Source organism: Dermacentor variabilis, chromosome 10 (genome assembly GCF_050947875.1).
Source record: "Dermacentor variabilis isolate Ectoservices chromosome 10, ASM5094787v1, whole genome shotgun sequence".
NCBI lineage: Eukaryota > Metazoa > Arthropoda > Arachnida > Ixodida > Ixodidae > Dermacentor > Dermacentor variabilis.
Window position 1 is genome coordinate 125,816,995 of NC_134577.1, and position 20,358 is coordinate 125,837,352.

Below are 20,358 nucleotides of genomic sequence, written 5' to 3' on the forward strand. Positions count from 1 at the left end.
CATACAGAATCTGCTACATTAATGAAAAAATAATTGAAAGTGGTTGCGAGATCAGAGCCTGTAAGTTCGCCATTGACTGTCATAATAGTAAGGGGCGCGTCCGGATTACATTTATTAGTTAAAAAGGCAATTTCACGCCAAACTTTTCTACTGTCAGAATGTACTTTGGTAAACCGATCAATATAGTAAGTAGATTTAGCTATCTTAACATCCTGGTTAAGATTATTTCTGTATTTTTTAAATTCGATGAGGGTATTGGCACCATGGCTCTTGATAAACTTGTGATACAAATGGTTTTTCGTTTTAATTCTTTTGTATAGTTCCCGAGTCATCCAAGGCTTTTTAAACTTCTTGCAAGTTTTAGTTTCCTTTAGTGGAAAGGCAGTGTCGTAGCACCAAAGAAACTGATTAATAAATGCATTATGTGCTTTGTTTATGTCAGTTGTATCGTACACATTATCCCAATGTGAACTTTCGACTAATGTCTTGAACATACTCATCGTGTTAGCATTAATTACTCTGTATAACCGTGGGACCTTCACATCCGTGTCGTGAATGACAGGCAGGAAGCAAAAGATTGGCAAATGATCGCTGAGGTCATGGGACAGGACACCAGAGATATTGTTGTTAGACACCAGATTTGTAATACATACGTCTAGTAGACTACTTGTTTCCACAGTTACCCTTGTGGGTAAAGATATGCAATTCCACCAGGCAAATGATGCAACGGTATCATTGAATTGCGTTGCACATGGATCGTTCGACAATAAGTTAATATTTACGTGGCCCATAATAATAAATACGCATCCACTAGAAGTGAGATACACGAGTAAATTTTCAAGGAAGTCGAAGAAGTGCTGTTTGTTACCGGTGGGAGGTCTGTATATTGCAACGACCACTACATTTCTAGTAGATACAGTAATGCATTCCACATTAGAATCTATTATGCAAAATTCATCTATTACAGAATGTTTGTACAATTTATTTACGTACACAGCAAGACCACCACCCTTGCAGTGAAGCCTTAATAATCCATTATAAGTGTAATTGTCAAAGCGGGGATGATCCTCATGGGATGTTAGCCATGTTTCTGTAAACACCAAAAAATCAAATTTATGCTTTATGGACGCAAAAAACAAGTTCAGATGGTCACCCTTGTGTTTAATACTTCGAGCATTAAAATGAATAGCACTGACCCCTTTCCTTAGAGAGCCGAGCTTCGTTTTGAAATCTTCAACATTATAGCCAGCACAAGTTGGCTCGCAGTTCATGGGGGTGCGACAGTCGATCTTAGGAAACGGACCTTACCTAGTCATTTTTCCAGATCACCATGATCGGTGATCCTCAGAGCGTCAGTCAGTTCACTTTGACGTGCGAACACCTTACCGCCTATAGTCCAGGCATATTTCCATGACACTAATTTCTTACGTGCAATGGCAGCACCTAACAACTGCTTATTGCGCATGATCCCTTTGGCCCATCCTTCGAAACGTTACTCGGGACCACCATATCGGAGGATGTGATACAACCATCGCATCATCGTTGGATCGAAGCACCGGACCTGCGTGGCTTGACGTTTGGCGAGCCCTTCTGCGCATGGAGTACTACCACAGCGTCACCTGGTCATTTACACTGCGCTATAAAGCCGAGGACGGACGCTATGCTCTTCAGTGGGTCTTGCAGCGGCACGATGAGCACTTGGTTCAAACTTGCCTGCACTGTCTTTCAGGTATGCCCGAAGTACAATTTTCCTCGTTATTGAAGCGATGATCGATGTGTAGTGCGGCTGCCTGGCCCCCTGATGAGAGCGTTTTCTGTTTTTTCTGTCCATAGAATGTTGTTGATGTTATCTGGTGACGTCGAGACCAATCCTGGTCCCGATAAGTTACAAGAAACGCTATTGCAATTGCTCGCAGGACAGGAAATAATTCGTTCCGAAATATCTTCTTGGACAGCCAAGTTTGCTTCCATTGAAGAAAGGCTAAATAGGCTTGAGACGTCAGTACTGCCAGTCACGGAAGTGATTCCGCAAGTTCAGGAACTTGAAAAAACTGTCGCCCATCTTACAAACGTCGTATTGAAGCTGGAAAGTCAGTCTGACGATCTTGAAAACAGGTCCCGCAGAAATAACCTTGTTGTCTATGGATTACCTGGACCCCATTCTGAGCCCTCCGGGCAACTACTTGATGCGTTCACAAACTTGATATCTGATAAACTTGGCGTTCAGTGTGCAGACATTGAACGTTGGCACAGGCTTGGGGTGCGTAGAGGTGATAAACTACGTCCAGCTGTCTTCAAATTTTTGGACTACAGGTCAAAGATTGCAGTATTAAAGAATGCCCGAAAGCCTAAAGGTACAGATATATATATATATATATATATATATATATATATATATATAAATGAGGACTTCTCTGAACGGGTTCGAAAGATACGCAAAGCTCTTTGGAGACTTTCTGTAAATCAAAGGAAAAATGCATCTACAGTTCGTCTGCAATATGATTCCTTGCTGATAGACAATGTACGCTATGTGCTGAATGAATCAGGTGATTCAATGATTAAGACCAAAAAGCAAACCTTTGCAGTACATGAAACTTGAATTGCATTCCGATGCTAATTTCTCGCTGGTAGACGTTATTGCCCACAGTCTTCTTAACGAAATTCGAGGCTTTCATCACCTCGTTGCATTTTATCATCCTTCTGTGATTTGCGTGACTGAAACGTGGCTTGGTGAACACATCTTAGATTCTGAAATTTTAGCACCAGGTTACAGCATCCTCAGGAAAGATAGAAGTGACCGGCGCGGTGGCGGTGTGGCACTCTTTGTAAACCAAGACATTGAGTTTACAGCATTGCCTGACGTTCCTAACTGCAAATCAGTATGGTGCAAAATAAGGCTTTGTGGATTCACTTTGCCTGTAGCAGCTGTTTATCGACCCTCTGACACGGATCTCAGTGTCTTTTCCTATCTTACCGATTATATAACCAAACATAAACTTAACTGTTGTAAACTGTTACTTGCTGGTGATTTCAACACCCCTGGCATAGATTGGTCAACGCTATCTGCTAGTGGCCGTCACAAAGCCATTTGTGATTACTTGATTAACATGTCTATTTCTTTCGATCTGACGCAAATTGTGAATTCCGCAACCCGAGAAAGCTCAATTTTAGATCTTGTTTTCAAAAATGAGCAACTTAGACAAAATGGTTACGATTGTACTATCGTTGAAGGCCTCTCCGACCATAAGGCGGTCATTGTTTATTTGAATTTAGCAACTATGCCTAAGCGCCCTTCACATCAGACAGTATTGAACTTTGAACGGGCTGACGACAACTCCATAACTGAGTTACTCGCATGCTCTTTTGATGAGTTTTCGAGTTGCGTGAACCATTCCTCTGTTAACGTGTTAGTGAACCGTTTTTGCTCAATTGTCAATCAATGTATAACTGATTACATTCCAACCAAGTGTATGAAGCGCAATCACAAGCACCCTTGGTACACACGTGAAATTATACACCTAATTCGTCGCATCAGGCGTCTGCGCAAACAACGCTATGCAAACAATCCAATGAAAGCTTCAGTATTGACCACACTTAAAAACAACTTCAAATCTGCTATGTCAAATGCGAAAAGTTTCTATTTTAATAACACCTTGTCCTACTTTATTAAAAACAAACCATAAAAGTTCTGGCGAACCATCAGTCCACCAAGTCAGAGCTCTCCTTCATTCATTATTACTAATCAACCACGCTCAGATAATCTTAGCATTACTGAAGCCTTTATTAATTACTTTAAATCAGTGTTCACCTGTGATAATGGACGTACCCCCACGTTTTGCACTACTCTTTCGTCATCACCTTTTCCTAGTATGGTAATCACTTCAACTGGTGTACATAATCTTATACTCAAGATCGATACTATGAAAAGTACTGGGCCAGATAATATACCAGATATGTTTTTACGGCGATATTCTGAATGGAGCTCTCGGTACTTATCCCAAATTTTTTCGAAATCTGTATACTCATCCACAGTTCCAATACTCTGGAAATGTGCTAAGGTTGTTCCCATTCACGAAGACCGTAATAAGCAGGAAATATCTAACTACAGACCTATTTCTTTAATATCAACATCTTGCAAACTATTGGAACACATTAGTCATATATATATCATTGAGTACTTATCTGAACATAATGTTCTTTCGCATGCTCAACATGGCTTCCGTTCCGGATTCTCCACGGTAACACAACTTCTAGAATTGTCCCATGATATTGCATCTACACTTAACCTTAGAGGACAACTTGATGCCATTTTTATTGATTACAGTAAAGCTTTTGACACAGTGTGCCATAAAAAGCTTCTGATTAAACTCTGGGCAATAATTCATGATTATAAATTACTAGGTTGGATACAGGACTACCTAAGTACAAGAACGCAGTTTGTTGCATTTAACCATGTTCACTCATCTCGTGTCAATGTTACATCCGGTGTACCACAGGAGTCTGTCTTGGGTCCTTTGCTGTTTGTAGTCTATGTAAATGATGTCGTTGAAGTAACTAGACTAAAATAAGACTATATGCTGATGACTGCGTCCTTTATTCTACTATAAGTAGTAATCATGATCAGTTGGAGCTGAATGAAGTCTTCACCCGTTTTTGCGAATGGAGCAAACATGGCAAATGTCACTTAATTTTAAGAAAACCGTATCAATGACTTTTTCGAATAAAAAACAACCATTACAATTTACATATTTTAATCAAGCACACAAGCTTGCAAACGTCCACACGTTCAAATACCTTGGTGTTACTTTCTCCCCTGATCTAAAATGGCATGCTCACATTAACTGTATAACCAACAAGGCGTTGAGAAAACTGGGTTTTCTTAAAATAAACTTACGAGATGCAACTAAAGAATGTAAATTAACGCCATACAGATCACTAACAAGGCCTCTACTTGAATACGCGTAGGTAGTGTGGTCGCCACATTATTCCAAAGACATAGAGATGCTTGAGTCTATTCAGAAAAAGGCCATAAGGTTTATATATAATCCTTATGACCGCCATTTCTCACCGACATCACATGCGAGTAAGCCACTACTAAAGCCACTGGCCCATAGGCGTACTTGTGACCGTGTTATTCTGCTACATAAAATTGTTCATGGGAAAACTTATTCCAATGCACCTATTCTTTTCACTAACCCTTCTTCTCGGCCCACCAGAAGAAGTCACCATCTTAACATTGTTCCTTTGAATGCAACGATTGATTGTTTTAACTTTTCCTTTTTTCCGCAAACAATTGTGATTTGGAATGGTCTTGAGGGGTCCTTGCGCGAGTTACCAAGTGATGTATTTGCCAACATATTACCTAATCATGTTCATTAATCAACTAGCTATTCCTGATATTGTTTTTCTATTGTTTGTTTTCTTTTTACCACTCAAATCTATTCTTCAATTGATTGACATATGTATGCACTCACTCCTGCAATATATTGCTATGCAAGATGGCAGTATATGTAAATAAAAAAATAAATAAATACAGCAGTGTTAGATACATGGCAGAGATGCGCTTTGTGCTTTTTTAAAGCTTTGAGGTGATATCGGCAACGCCGGCTGATGGGAATTATTTACGATGATCAATGAGTGGCGGATATTCCATCTGGTGAAAAAATAATATCCGGCATTGGAAACATGACAGCAGCAGGGAAAACAGGAGGAGCCACATGTGGTTCGGTAGTGAAAAGAGATGGAAATGCATTAATAAACAGTTTGGCAGTGTATATAAGGTAAAATTTCACCATCTTTCGAAATTCTGACACCAGCGGATGCCTGGGCTTGATTACCTGCCAAAATTTTTTGGGGTTACTGCTTAGCATGCGGGGTCCGTCAGAATGAAAAAAAAAATGGCAGTGGCTTAGCTCGGCTATGCCAGGGTATACACAGCGAAAAGTAACGCCTAGCATGGTTAGCTTTGGTTAACCTTGATTGCATGTGCAGGTTAGTCTGGTTGTCTAGCTATGCTGCGGCGTTTAGCCAGTCTTTCGGCGCGCTGCTCTTCTGTTTCCTGGGCAGATTCGTTTCCTTTTCATCTCGTTCTGATGTCGATTCCAGGCCTCCTCCTGCTTATCAGAATTGTCGCCTTCCGTACTGCCGCCTCACCCTTGGTTGCGGCGCACGCGAGCCCTCCTTTTCAATCCTCCCACATGTTATCAGGCATGTGACGCAGCTGGCGAAGCAAGCGGAGGCGAGTGCAACGAGTTAGCTCTAGGTATCTAGAGCTAACTCTAGATACCTAGAGTTAACCGAATGTTAACTCTAGGTATCTTTCTAGATTTTAGGAAGGCCTTCGATTGCGTGCAACATGATGTCATTTTGAAAAAGCTACCTCTTTATGGAATTCGTGGTGTCGCATTATCCTTAATAAAAAGCTATCTCACCTCTAGAACACAGTACACAACAATAAATGGAGTTAGTTCCGAAATTCAGTACATTAAGTACGGCGTGCCGCAAGGATCCGTCTTGGGGCCTGTATTATTTTTACTCTATATTAATGATATTGTCAATATTCAAGGCTGTTCCAATATTATATTATACGCGGATGATACTAACGTGTTTTTCTCAGGAAGGGAAATAGGAAATCTTTTTGAGCAAGCTAACATCTGGTTACAGCAACTAAGCTTGTGGCTAAATGCGAATAAACTCCAATTAAACATAACTAAAACTAAGTATCTAGTGTTTAAATCGAAAGGAACAATAATCCACCCTCACCTAACACTCCAATTTCAGAAGGTCAACCTCGAACACGCACCCACAGCCAGATTTTTAGGAATTACATTCCATGAAAATATGTCCTGGTCACCGCACGTAGATGTTCTTAGAAAAAATATTGCTCGTGCTGTCGGTGTGCTAAATAGGTTGCGATATTTGCTACCGATAAATGTGAAGCGTAATGTTTACAACCCGCTTATACATTCTCGATTAACTTATTGTTTTCTAGTTTGGTGAACCACTACACAAGCTAACCTAAAATCAATTCAAACAGTCCAAAACCGCGCACTGCGCGCGATAGGTAACTTAGAACGTACTGATACCACTAAACCATACTATAACAAATATAAAATATTAACAGTATCAAAACTTCACACTTACAAATTATTCCTCGAAATTTCATGGCAATTCTGGGAAGACAAATGTTCCTTCCAAAGTAAATACCATGGAAAAATGACAAGCTATAACCTCAGAAAAACTCTGATAGGAAAACCACGTTGCAGAACAAAATACGGAGATCAAAAACTAGCAGTTCAACTTCCTAACCTTCTAAACGACTACCCCTTGGTATTAGACCTGCTAAATTCTGGAATTTCAAAGCAAAACTTTAAGAAAACGGTAAAAGAATTGTTACTATCTGAAGACTAATAGAAATGTTCAACTTCAGGTATAGAAAATTTTGTACATGTTTCTTGTTGTTGTTTTTATAAAACTGTGTAAACTTTAACCTTCCAGCTACAGGTATGAAAAATTTTGTACATGCTTCTTTTTTTCCTCTTGTTGTGCTTCAATTTTTTAGAAAACTTTATAAACTTTGACATGTTTTCTTTCTTCTTACGCGAATTGTGTACTCAAGTGTTGAAAATGTGAACTACAATTTCATATGTGACCTCCTGAAAGCCTGCCACTGCCATGTTGCTGCCAATGTACGGGTGGCACGGCCTAGTCAGGCAAATGTTTGCCTTTAGCCGTGTCCCCTAAGACAATCTGTTCATTGTCTTAAATAAATCAATAAACAAAGAAAGAAAGGAACGTGTTGTGACGTCGTACCCAAACGGCGGCGACGGAAGGGCGCGGCGCTGCGCAGCGGCGGAACACTTGTGGCTCGGTGCTTCTAGTGACTCATGTGCAGTAGTGGCTAGGCAGTGAGAGAGAGAGAGAGAAATATCCGCGGCAAGGCACGCGTAGTGCCGTCATGTGCCTCGTCGGAGCACCACCACGGCGAAATCTCAAGTTTGCGGCCAGTAAAGCTTTCGCTTTAAAATGAGTGCTTCTGTTGCCGGATAGCTATCAGGTAGGCGCGTTCAGATACGTAGTATTTTTCCCAGGAGCTAAGGCTTGGCTTCAGTTAAGCTGAGCGAAATGGACGTTTCTTCTTGTTTTTTTAGTGCATTCGTGAACCATGGTCTCTTGCGATAAGAGCGAATTAAGCTAGTTGGTATAGGCTGCGCAACGAGTTTAGTCATCTTGTTTTTTTTTTTGAAGAGCAAGTAGTTTTCTTGTATCGAGTGATTTTCGAAACCTAATTCAAATGATTGATAGAATGTGACTAGTTCGCTGTTTACCCTGGTATAATTCTCTTTTTCATACAGGGGGATTGCTTTCTGATACGGATTGCGTACTGTATGTGAAAATGAGAAAACAGCGTCAATTACTTTGTGATCACTTATTTCGCGTAGGTAGCTATAATGGAGGACATGCTTTCAGGATGCGTGGTTAGTCTAGGATGTTAGCAGTGCCATGAGTGGCACGCGTTGGCTATGTATCATCTGGGAAAGGCTAAAGTTCAGGCAAATATCTAAGAATTCTCTAGCTCCAGTCATGCTAGGAACTGTGCTAGAATAATTTGACCAATTGACATGAGCGTAAATGAAATCCCCCAAAAGCACGATGCAAGCTTTCGGGAATTTTTCGGTCAATGGTTCAAGGTGTTATTGAGATCGTGGGGGAAGTCAGGATTGCTGTTGGGGAAACGATAACAGACACCAAGAAGTAGTAGCTGAGGATTAGCGCGGACGATAAGCCATAGAATTTCTAGGTCAGTGGCCGCAAGGACTGTGGAGCACATTAGATGTTCTTTTTTTACTCTCATAAGAACGCCACCGCCCCGAGTACCCTACCTATCTTTAGGAAAAACATTGAACTTTGGTAGTTCGCTCAGAACTTCACCGTCAGCGACATCATTGGTTAACCATGTTTCAGTTAGTATAAGTAGGTCACTGCCAGACGAAGGTACTAGATCTAACTCCTGTTCTCTTTTCGGAAGAAAGCTTCTTATGTTAGTAAAAATAAAAGAGATTGATAAAGATTCTCGGAGGGCAGGCAGAGCACGTCGAGACGAATGCTGGTGACGACGTGGTAGCTGCAGTTCTTTTACGGATTGGGATGCTCCATCAAAAATGTAGCGCCTTGAACCTATGGATAATGCTTGGAAGCGAAGAGAAAAAGGAACTGATTGGCTTCGTGCAAAAGCTATTAGTTGTTTCCGAGTGTTCTGTACCGGCTGAGAAAAATATTCAGCCATGCTGTACGAAGCGCGTTTAAACTCGCGGCCATTCGACAAGATGGCTGCTTTTGTTTTAAAGAAGGAAAGTTTGACAATGATGGGTCGGTTAGGATCAGGGATGTATCGACCAAAGTGATGCACTCGCTCGATTTCTCTTGGCTCTAGTGAAACATTTAACTGGTCAGAGCACAGTCGAATGAGCAGTTCTTCGGACTGATCAAATTATTCAAATTTGTTAGTATCCGTAATGCCATAAAAGATCAAGGTATTGCGGCGAGAGTGGTTATCGGCATCATCAAGGCGAGTTTCAAGATTAAAGAAACTGATGGACCGTCTCAGCGGCGTCAGTGCGCACGGTTCCGAGCTGCTGCCTCAAGCGCCCAATTTGCTGACAGTTTGTTCGAACACCTGCTAGACGTTTACTGAGCTCGATCAGGGCGTTATTAGTTGCCAGGAGCTGATGTTTAATACCCTGGACTTCCGAGAGATGTTTGGACTGCCCAGAAGATAATTTCTTTAGCTCCTCTAAGACTGCCACTGTATCGGGTCCAGGATTCACTCAATATCGCCTCATTGCAGCAACAAGAAACGCGCCACAGCAAATCACTCACATGCCATGGAAAATAAGCACTCGGGGATCGGAAGCTGTACCAAGAGGTACAGTCGCGATCAATTTGAAGGTGATCGCTCGAGCGGCGACTGAAACTAGGAGCAGCGCCAGATTACGTCATCGCCGTCAGTCGAGAGGTAAGCATCAGATAGCTCCCCTCTCTCTCTTTTGCTGTTCCCTGAGCAGCTGTCACTCCCGTCGCCCTTCACGAGACAACCTGCGAATTCATTTCGATTACCTTATCAGCTTTTGCACAGAGGCGTCATTGTTAGCCAAGATATGCATGAGACATCGACGCACACACATCATTGCCATGAAAGGGAAACAAACAAAAATGTTGCCAGTTAGTCTTGGGGGTGACGGTTGCAGTTTGGAAGAGCATAAAAGGGGAAGAAGGCAGCGAATTTTTTTCTTCGCAGTTCCGAAATCGGCCGTTATGCTGCTTGGAAGGCTCGTCGGTCGATGCTCGCGCGATCACCTTCTAATTGATCGCGACTGCACAGAGGCTCGTTTATTTAGCAAATAAACTGCGTGGCGTACCAATCTGCATGGCGAAGAGCAGCGGGTTAGAGGACACGTAGAGGCACAGCCCATAAAACGAGTCGCAGAGATGCGGGGGATTTATAGCTGCCGGTGAGGCGGCTGTCGATGCCGATCGTGCTTGATTGGCTTGACCGAGGACCAGGAACAGCGAGGGCGATACCGTCTGCTTAGTCCCGGTGTTGATAGTAGTTGCGCGACGATGTGTCGTAATCGTCACAGAGTGATCGCTTGCGTGCGGCCATGATGCACACGCAACTGACATGCACGAAGAAGCGGTGACTGCTGGAGCACGGGGAAGCGTCCGGATGGTGTCTTGGTAAACACCTGCATTGCGAAGAGCAGCGCGTTAGTGGACACGCTAGAAGCGCAGCCACTGAGCCCCCCTGACGACAATAGAACCATGACCCCGAGGACATACGTAGTGGTTCAAGTTAGCAGACAACTGGGCCATATGGCGATAGATAGATAGATAGATAGATAGATAGATAGATAGATAGATAGATAGATAGATAGATAGATAGATAAGGGAGGCCGGAAGTAGGCAAGGAATACTGATCGCATTAAAAAGTGGGGCGCACAGTGGGCGTGGTTGATCACTGGTACCGTTTTCTCCGCGGCCTAAGAGCGCCGCTAATGTGCAGTAATATCAGCAGCGTACACCTGCTGTGTCGTGGCCTGGCTGTCTCGACTTTCCCATTAACCGACAGACACTAATGGCCTAAAATTTGCATACGGCTACAGTTTTTAGTGTCTCCAGTTTTGTGAAGTTGCAAATAGCGTGCTCTGGTCTAATCCGTGATTGGCTGGGGCCCTAGCCACCCAAAGCTCGTGGGCTCCTGGGATAGCCCGGTCCCATGCAGTGCTCTAAGTTAGATACATGATCATGATGTTGATAATCATCATTATCAGTCAATTTTATGTCCACTGCTGGATGAAGGCCTCTCCCGGCGATCTACAATTACCCCTGTCCTGCACCGAACTTAGATGCACTCAACTCTTAAGCATACAGCGCCATCGGGACTAAGCTGGCTGAGGGTTGGGAGGCCGAGTTTAGCCAAGTTTCTTTGTAGCGTCCGAAGGTGTACACGCTGGGGTCAGTGGCGGCGCTCTGGTGCTTGAGTGCAATAATTAAATTAGCATTCTTAGCCTACTTCCCCTCCCTACACATTGTAAGTAGACGCGCCTCCTGCATTACGTATGGTTTGCGACAACTTTAATCGATTATTAATAATCGCATTAACGCGATACTTATCGTGAGATGGGTTGCATCGAAATTTCTGCCATAAAATGTAACGACACTTTGGTGATCCTTCTTGGATGTGCCTGACTTTGATAGCACTGTATTACGTCTAACATTTTCGGTTTTTTTTTCGCGGGCACCTCGCTACAAGAGCACAGTGACCGGTGTCCTTTGTCTTGCTCGCATTGCGGAACGATGTATGCAAAATAGCCTACCTATGCATTCGGCTTTCTTTCGTCATGCCCTGCTCTCACGAAGACTGACTGACGCAAGCGTGTGTTTCGGCGCGATCTAGTTTGCGTTTGCGACTGCTGAACACCTGCGCAGCCCACCGCGACAGTGACGTGTAGTACATCGCGCATGTAGTACATCGTCTTGCTTGACATCCTTACGGCGGGAAAACGCCGCACGCCGCGGTGTATTCTTGTCGCTGTTTCGCACGGCGAAGAAAATGGGACACGCGGTGGATCACGCACAGGAATTTGGTATGTATGCATTAATCAACAAAAGCAATATGCCGTTATCACGAAATAAAAAAAAGCATTTCTTATGGTGTGCGTAAAATTTGGTCTCATGAAGCATGAAATCGATGTATGCGAATAGAACTATTAATTTGTCACATCTGATTCATCACTCTGTATTTTGTGTTTTTGGTTGGCAGGTCCTGAGTGTATTTGGTTCTTCCTGTCAGGTTTGCTTTCATGTCTGCTGGCATCACTGTCGTACATATAACGTGCCGTTAAATCGCGTAGTGTGGACATTTGAGTTGGAATGTAAATTGGTGAAATTTGAGCTCTACTGTATGTACACAAATACGAAAGCCAAATGAAAACATATTGAGAACTTTACATGGCTGCTTTTTCGGGTGACCATATTTTTCATCTCATTTTGTTTTACTTACACATAGTGTTGTCTTTTTTTAAGACATAGCAGAAGCAGTTACATAATTAAAAATGAATTGTTACAAAAATAAAAAGTACGTCAACAAAATTGCTACAACAGCAATACTTACGTAGAAGTATGGCTAGGTAGGACAAATAAATCAATATGTAGGTTTTTTGAGGCGACGACATAGGTTAGTGCTCATTATGGATACTTAGGTTCCAGTATGAATTAAAGCCGTCAGCGGAACACCATATACGTCTACTTCAATTAGGTTCCTGTTGGTGAGGAGCGTCAACGGAGAATTTGGACAGGACGAACGTGATACAGCACTACCTCCAAGAGCTGCATGGCCTAGTTTTCCATCCGGGATGGTCCATAATTGGTCGGCGACGAATAGCGGCGTGGCTGGGGCGACGGGGACCGACGGCGCTAAGGTGACGGCGAGCGAGCAGGGCAACTGACATCGGCGAATACGTCAGAGGTCGGAGGCATACGGCGAGGCGAGTAACGCGCGGGTCGGCATATGGGCGAGGATACGGGGAAAAGGAGCTCGAATACGGCGACATCCAGAAGGTGCGACAGTGGCGAGCGACGTGGCCAATGCGGAGGCAATGGAAGCCAATGGGCTGATCGTCCGGAGTTCTCCACTCGGCAGGGTTGCGGTATCTGGGAGGAGAATACAGATCGTCGTGTGGCGGGCCAGTTGGCACGGGTCGGGCGTCAAGTCGGGAGACGGAGCAGGCAGCAGGAAACCCTAGGTTTGCAAATTCTTGCCGTACAACTGTCTGAATGAGGGAGATCGCTGGGGCTGGTTGGTCAATGGTGGGTTCTTGTAGCCTCGATTTCGCGGTGAACGATACGTGTGCCGTGCTCATTTAAGGGTGATGAAGCGGTAAGGTCAACGCAAGATGACGTCGCAGCCGTGTTAGGGAGCCGGGAGAACTGTGGAATGACGCGGCGGCTTTTGACGAGCTCAAAGCGGTGGCATTCCTTGACCATGACGTCGATGGTGGACACATTGTTGAAGACCAACGAGTTGAAGGCGTCGTCCACGATCCCTTTAAGTACGTGGCCAACTTTGTCAACCTCGGCCATTTTCTCGTGAACTTTCTGGCGAAGAGCGAGCTCGACTAGTATGTACGAGACATACATTTCAGTAGGAGACTGAACTCCATTAGCAAGCTCTTTTCCAGCTGCCGACCGGTGGGATTTCCAAAGAGGTCGACGAGCTTCTTCTTGAAAGCATCCCAGCTAGAGATCTCGTCCTCGTGTGTCCGGAACCAGACACGAGGAGTTCCGCCCACGTTGAATAGGACATTCGCTACCTAATGGTGGGGCCCCAGCGGTTGTTCTGGCTAGCACGCTCATACAGGTTGAGACAGTCCTCAATGTCGACATTATCTTGGCGGCAGAATATGCCACGATCGCGGGGATTGGTAACCGTAACGCGCGTTGTTGTCGCGGTCGCAGGAATGAAGGACACGAGGTGTCGTCACCGGGAGCCACGCCGGAAAGCACGTGGTGAGGACGGGGAATGGCACCCTCCACCACATACGCGAAGGACGAGTTAGTAAGAAGAGCAACTATTTACAGATTATATTTACAAGAGCGGTTGCAGCACTGACCTGTTAGATTCACAGCGCGAGCCCAGTTCGTTCTTCCTCCTCTTTTCTAGAGTGATGGCACCCACGCGCGTCGTTCAAACAATCAAATATCACACACGTGAAGCAATATCAAGTAAAAGCTTTAATGATAGAAGGCAAACAAATTTGCAGTTACTCCAGAAAGGCGAAGCACCGATTGCGATGGAAATTAGTAGATAGCTGTACGAAGTAAGGATAGCAGTTTTATCGGCCGTAGAAACTTGTAAACATTCGCTTAATGATCCAACGTGTAAGCGTAAGTCAACGAGGACTTAGAAGGAAACAGACACATGGAGACAGTGGCGTCCTTGTTTGTCTGCTTCCTTCTACGTCCTTGTTCAGTGGCGCTTACAGATTCTATCATGGATTCACATCAACGAGCCCCTCAAAGAGTTTTAACTAAATTAGCCAGCACGGTGTCATGCGCGCACACGTGAACATAAACACACATCGCTCGATGACCGCAGAAACTGGCTGGGAAAACGCTGAAGTCAGGAATCACGGCAGCAGGCGCGAGCCGACTGACCTCTGTGCATATGTCGCTTGAACACGTACGAAATGTTAAAAGCACAGCGCAAACGAAGCTGCCGACACTACACGCACTCTGCAAGTACCGCAGGTCGCTTTGAAGATGAGGCCCGCGCGGGCGTGTACTTTAGGCATGCCGCAGACCGCTTTGAAGACACACGAGCGCCGGCAACGCGTCCTCACGGCGTCCGCCCGAGGCGTGTACTACGGCGTCCGCGATTAGCGTGGCCAACGCCGCGTAAAGGCTGTTTCACATGCTGCGACTTCAACGACGAAAATCGGTGCTGTCGCACGCGTCGCAATGCGATTTTTAGAGGGCTCATTTCACAAGATTGCGATTTCAATAATGCGACTGGTGCGACGCCCAGGGTTGCTTACTGCCAGGTTTTGTGACACACGCTGCCTAATTCTTTTATTGTAGTGAATAAAACGTTTACACTATAATATTATTGACTTCTCTTGATTAGAAGCAAATAATATGTACGTTTACTAATTTAAAAACGTTAGGTAAGATTTGTCTTGGAGTGCACGACGGCGGTTTGTGTAGTTCAGTGCGACATCGCGCACGTAAACAGCTGTTCGCAGGTGGTTCGGCGGTTCTTTATTCTATGGTTCAGCGCTGTGTGTTGTCTATCTACCTTCTATGACCGTTTCGTTCTGCCTGCGCTACAACAATCTACAAGATGACCTATCGACAAGTTCATATAGCTACCCTCACCGCATATGCAGTATTCGGAATTCGGCTGCCACGAAGTTGTCGTGTCAGCCCAACAAGATCCTCGCGTTACCCGTGCTCGGCGTCAGCTTCTGGAGAAATGATGCGCGTATATTGCCCGTCATTGCGCATATGTGGTGCCTGCTCCTAGCCCTATTCTTACGCCAAACGCAACAAGAAGCACCAACCCGGACGCCCGCGTGTGCCCCTGAACGAAGCCTCAAACGATCTGTGTGATTACGACGTGGAATGAAAATTGTGTTGTGAAATGCAACCTTAGCGCTAGGCTGGTTCGTCCATCGCCGTGCTTGCGCTGCGAATATATATATGGGAGCCCTCTCTAAATATTTCTAAAGGCGCAAAAGCCGACGCAAAAAATGTTTCGAGCAGTTACCGTCACTTTTGTAGAAACCTGTACGTTGTAACATAGCATTCTAAAAGACACGCTTCTCGTCCACTTTGTTGTCCCGTGTCTCGCACTGGTAGTATACTCGGAACTTCTAACAAGAAGACCATATCAATACGCGCTATTCATAATGCAGGATCGTAAGCCCACGGCAGGCGCATATGCCGTAGAATTTTTCAGCTTTCTGCTGAGCCTCGCACGCCTCTCACGGTTAGCCTCTTTTGTGGAAATAAATATTATTATATTAATAATGTTATTAGATATTATAGTTTCTTCACTGTAATTTATAGCAATCATCCAGATTTCTTAAGCTGGTCATGCATTTAACCTGTATGAGATCAACATTGTTATGACAAGCTTATGGGAGTCATTTCAATTTAGATTGCTCAGCCAGGGAAAGTACAAATGCAAGTCTCAATGTTTATTCCAATTTGGTATTCCTAAACAGATTACATTGGCAGAATTTTATGCCTGCTTGCATTTCCTGCAATTCAATGTTCAGAGCTGGAAAAACTGATTCCTTTTCTTGCTGTCGAAAGGCTGCTTCAATCTCGATAGCAAGCTATAATTATTCAGTTCGGAAGTGTTAAGCAATGACTATATGGCTAAGCTTATCAATGCGTTTTTGTTCCACGAACACAATTAAATTTTCTCTCCCCCTCTCATTGACAGCCATGGAACGAAACGGTTCGCTTTCATAAGTGTCAGGATGCAAACATTCTGAAATTTGTCCTGAGCATTTGTCTGCATCCTATAGTGTGCATGTTTGTATCAAGTTCTGGGGTTACAATCGCAGTGATCTACACATATTGTTATATTGCAACAAACAAATTTATTTCACTTTGTTTTCAAATCTACAATGTGGCCGTGCAGTAACGACTACATTAATAAGCAAAAAGAAAACTGCAGATTCAGTGTACGTGTTGGAATCTATGCAAAGTGAAGTTTTTGTCAAGTGGTCAATTAAATGCTGTTAAAGTAACTGCGATATATACAATTTGTCTTAATTTCTACAATCGAACATGTCATCTTTTGCAAGGTTTGCTTATGCACCGCATAGGTCACAACCTTAATGTCATGTAATCTTTATGCATTACACTGTTCACAAGCCATACCGAAACGCAAATGGCAGTTAATGTAGATGCACGCTGCGAGACATCAACAAAGTGACGTTTGTTGAGCAAGAAATGGTGCGAGGTGTATGCAGATGAATGAATGACGTGCTTATTTACTTATTTATTTATATACCTCGCAGGCTGCAAGGTTCGAGTATTATGCGAGGGGGAATAAAAATGTTGTTACAGAAGGAAGAAGGGCACAGCATTAAGAAAAAAAACCAGCAAGAAAAGCAGTACGAGTACATTGCACCAACTAGCCCAACGTATTTTACTGGCACAACATTATACAATACTTAACAAACAATAACAGAAAAAGTTACTGCCCATGCACCCTGTACAGACGGTAAACCAGCGAAGGTGAAATGTGCGGCCCCGGTGTTTGTCACTGGGTTAATTCCAATGGTTTATTGAAGTCTTTCTATATTATTGGTTATGTCTGTGTTTCTTAGTGAGGTTATGCACATGTTTGGCTTGGGTTTATTACATTGTCTATTTGTAATGCGACACATCGCACTTTGCAAGATCACGATCATGGAAAGTGCAATTAGTGGTTCATTGTGTTAATCCAGCGGGTCCATCAAAGTCTTTCTGAATTATGTTACGCACTTGTGTTTTGTAATGCGTTAACATAATGTTTATGACTCAGTTATGCACTGTAGTTACCAAGTGACACACCAGGGCTGCACATTTCATTTAATTAATTACAGGGACACATTTTTGAACCTATTGGGAAGTCGGAGAGAGACTGCTGCACGCGCGCTCTGCTGCTAGAGCTGCTGCTGCTACTCGTGAATTCATTAACTATATTGCAACAGAAATACGATGGACAAGAACGAAGTTAACACACAGAGCGCTTCGTTCTTGTCTGTTGTCTATCTGTTGAACTTTAGTTAATAATGAATACACACAAACTCACCTAGTTTTCAGTTATTATGTCAGGCTTATAAGCCCTCTTGTGTCCTGGAATATCTGTAATTTAATTTCTGGTCATGTGCTTACAAGTCGCGTGTCAATCTGATTTTCCTGACAATCTTGTGTGATGTGCAGACCGAGACAATTTCTGGTGAATCCATGCAGGGTGTTGTGCAGGGTGTAATCTGCACTACAAGTGCTCCTTTTATTGCTTTCAGTTCAGCTTTTCTAGGTGTAGGATGACCTGGAATGAGTGGGCAGGACGGAGCGGCAGCCATGCAACCGCTTCAAAACCCGTTCTTGTTTGTTGTACAGATTCTGGCGTTCCTCGGCACATGGCAGCCCTTGGATTCCTTTTGCGAGGCTATCGTCCTGCCTCTATCACCATGTTACGTCAGAGATCAACACTATGGCGGAAACGCCACATCATCAACCCTTGACGCGGTGTACATCGTGCCCCGACTTGGCTGGCCATTCCCATCGCCTACGACACCAGTCAGCCGGATGTACTTAAGAGCGACGCTTTCATCGGGCCACTTCAGTGGGCTGGACGGAGCGGCAGCCATGCAACCGCTTCAAAACCCGTTCTTGTTTGTTGTACAGGTTGGTAAACACCCGTCGTTGCACGCTAAGCGATCCAGTAATATCTGTCTGCTGCTCTTCCCAGGCCCACTGGTGATTCTTTGTGATTTCTTTGAGTGTATATATGTTGTTAAGTTGCTTATGTTAGCTGGGGATGTGGAACAGAACCCTGGTCCTCAAAAGGAGATTCTAGACGCCATTGCGGCCTTGTCGGCTAAAAGTGACGCACGCCACACCGAGGTAATAGGGATGCTATCAGAGGTCCGAGCTAATCAACAAAAACTTGAGGAAAAAGTTTCCAGCTTAGCCAGTAGGCTCGCAACAGTTGAATCCCTGGTGGAATCATATGAAGCAAATCAGAATGGTGTTGATCTACCGAGAGTAGTCGATGAAGCTGTGCGAGACCAAACTGCAGCAATAACTTCTCGGTTGGACGAGCTGGAAGACCGCTCTCGCCGTGACAACCTTATATTCTACGGGATTCCTGACGTCCCAGCTGAGAACTGGTCCGAATCGGAAACTAAAATTCGAAACTGCCTTACCAATTTACTACAGATAACTTTAATAGATGAAGCCATTTCCCGCGCCCACAGGCTGGGTACCTATGCAGTAAATAAGCACCGGCCCATAATCGTAAAATTCTCGTCCTCAAAACTTAAGCAAAAGGTTTTCACTGAGCGAAAAAAATTCAAAGGTTCTGGCATTTCTGTTAGCGAAGACTTCTACCGCGCCACACACTTGTCACAGAAAAAATTGATTGAATTCGGAAAGGCTAGAGGACAGAAATATGTGTTACGGCTTAACCGTCTACAAATCGACAAAAAAACTTACGTTTACTGTCCGGTAACTGATCGAGTCTGCGAAATCCACACAAACGAGCTTCGTTCGACAAATTCTGTCCCAAATGCACCTTCTGATGGCCCTAGCAATTCACAAACATAGCGGAGTCATGGTCCGGTGGCAAAAAATATTTCTCTTCTGTATTCAAATATTCGCAGCGTATGCAACAAGCGGGATGCTTTATCTTCTGTCGTCGACACGTGCAGTGCAGATATTGTTATCCTGACAGAGACATGGCTTTCTAGCAAAATTGAAGACCGTGAAATTTTGGAATGCCAGGGTGTTTACCGTTTCTATCGACATGATCGTGATGTGCGGTGTGGTGGCGGTGTACTTATCGGTGTTCGTGATTCGATTACCGCTGCTGCAATTGAGCTTGCGTCGCCATTAGAGCTAGTGTGCACGCGCGTAGGCTTCGAACGCAAAAATTTTATCATTTGCGTCGTTTACAGGCCCCTTCCTCACCTAACACATTTTGTTCAGACCTTCACGATGCCTTAAATAGTTTAATTTTACGGTTCCCTTCCACGCCACTAATACTCCTTGGGGACTTTAACTTTCCTGGCATTAACTGGCATACTGATCCCCCTTCAACCCAAGAGTGTTGTTCTGAATATTCCGAATTCATCAGCCTTTGCCTCGATTTTAACCTGCACCAGCTTGTCCTGAAGCCTACTCGATGTTCTGCACACTCGGCTAATATCCTAGATTTAATCCTTACTACATCCCCGGAATTTGTTTCGCCCCTAACTTACCTACCGGGTATTAGCGATAATTGTATAATCCAGTGTAATTTGATGTTAACCATCCCATCTGTTAATTCGTCGAAAGTTATACGTGATTACAAAAATGCTGATTTTGCCGCAATTAATAACGAACTAGAAACTTTCATCACTGACTACATTCCAAGTTTCCACACTCGATCGGTTGAAGAAAACTGGTCAATATTCAAAGAGAAAGCGAACTCCTTAATTAACCGGTACATCCCGCAAAAACGTATTTATTCTAATTCTCGCGCACCCTGGTTCAACTCGCGTCTTAAACGTTTACTGAACAAAAAGAAAAGGC

General features: G+C 43.9%; 2 protein-coding genes across 2 annotated transcripts in view; one reads left to right on the forward strand and one right to left on the reverse strand.

Moving 5' to 3' along the window:
• Positions 1-10,699, reverse strand: part of LOC142559409 (uncharacterized) — a 73,365-nt gene extending 62,666 nt beyond the window's left edge. Inside the window, exon 1 of the mRNA XM_075671007.1 lies at positions 10,419-10,699. Within this exon, the coding sequence (XP_075527122.1) occupies positions 10,419-10,683 (265 nt within the window). The 5' untranslated portion in view covers positions 10,684-10,699. The remainder of the gene's footprint in view (positions 1-10,418) is intronic.
• A 7,439-nt stretch (positions 10,700-18,138) lies between these two features.
• Positions 18,139-20,055, forward strand: LOC142560950 (uncharacterized). Its single transcript, XM_075673382.1, has one exon. The coding sequence runs from the start codon at positions 18,145-18,147 to the stop codon at positions 19,390-19,392; it is 1,248 nt and encodes a 415-aa protein (XP_075529497.1). The 5' UTR covers positions 18,139-18,144; the 3' UTR covers positions 19,393-20,055.
• Positions 20,056-20,358: the final 303 nt, after the last annotated feature.

What these genes read in the sequence shown, in the direction of transcription:
- LOC142560950 (XM_075673382.1), top strand. Translation starts at nt 18,145, where the DNA reads ATGCAACCGCTTCAAAACCCGTTCTTGTTTGTTGTACAGATTCTGGCG.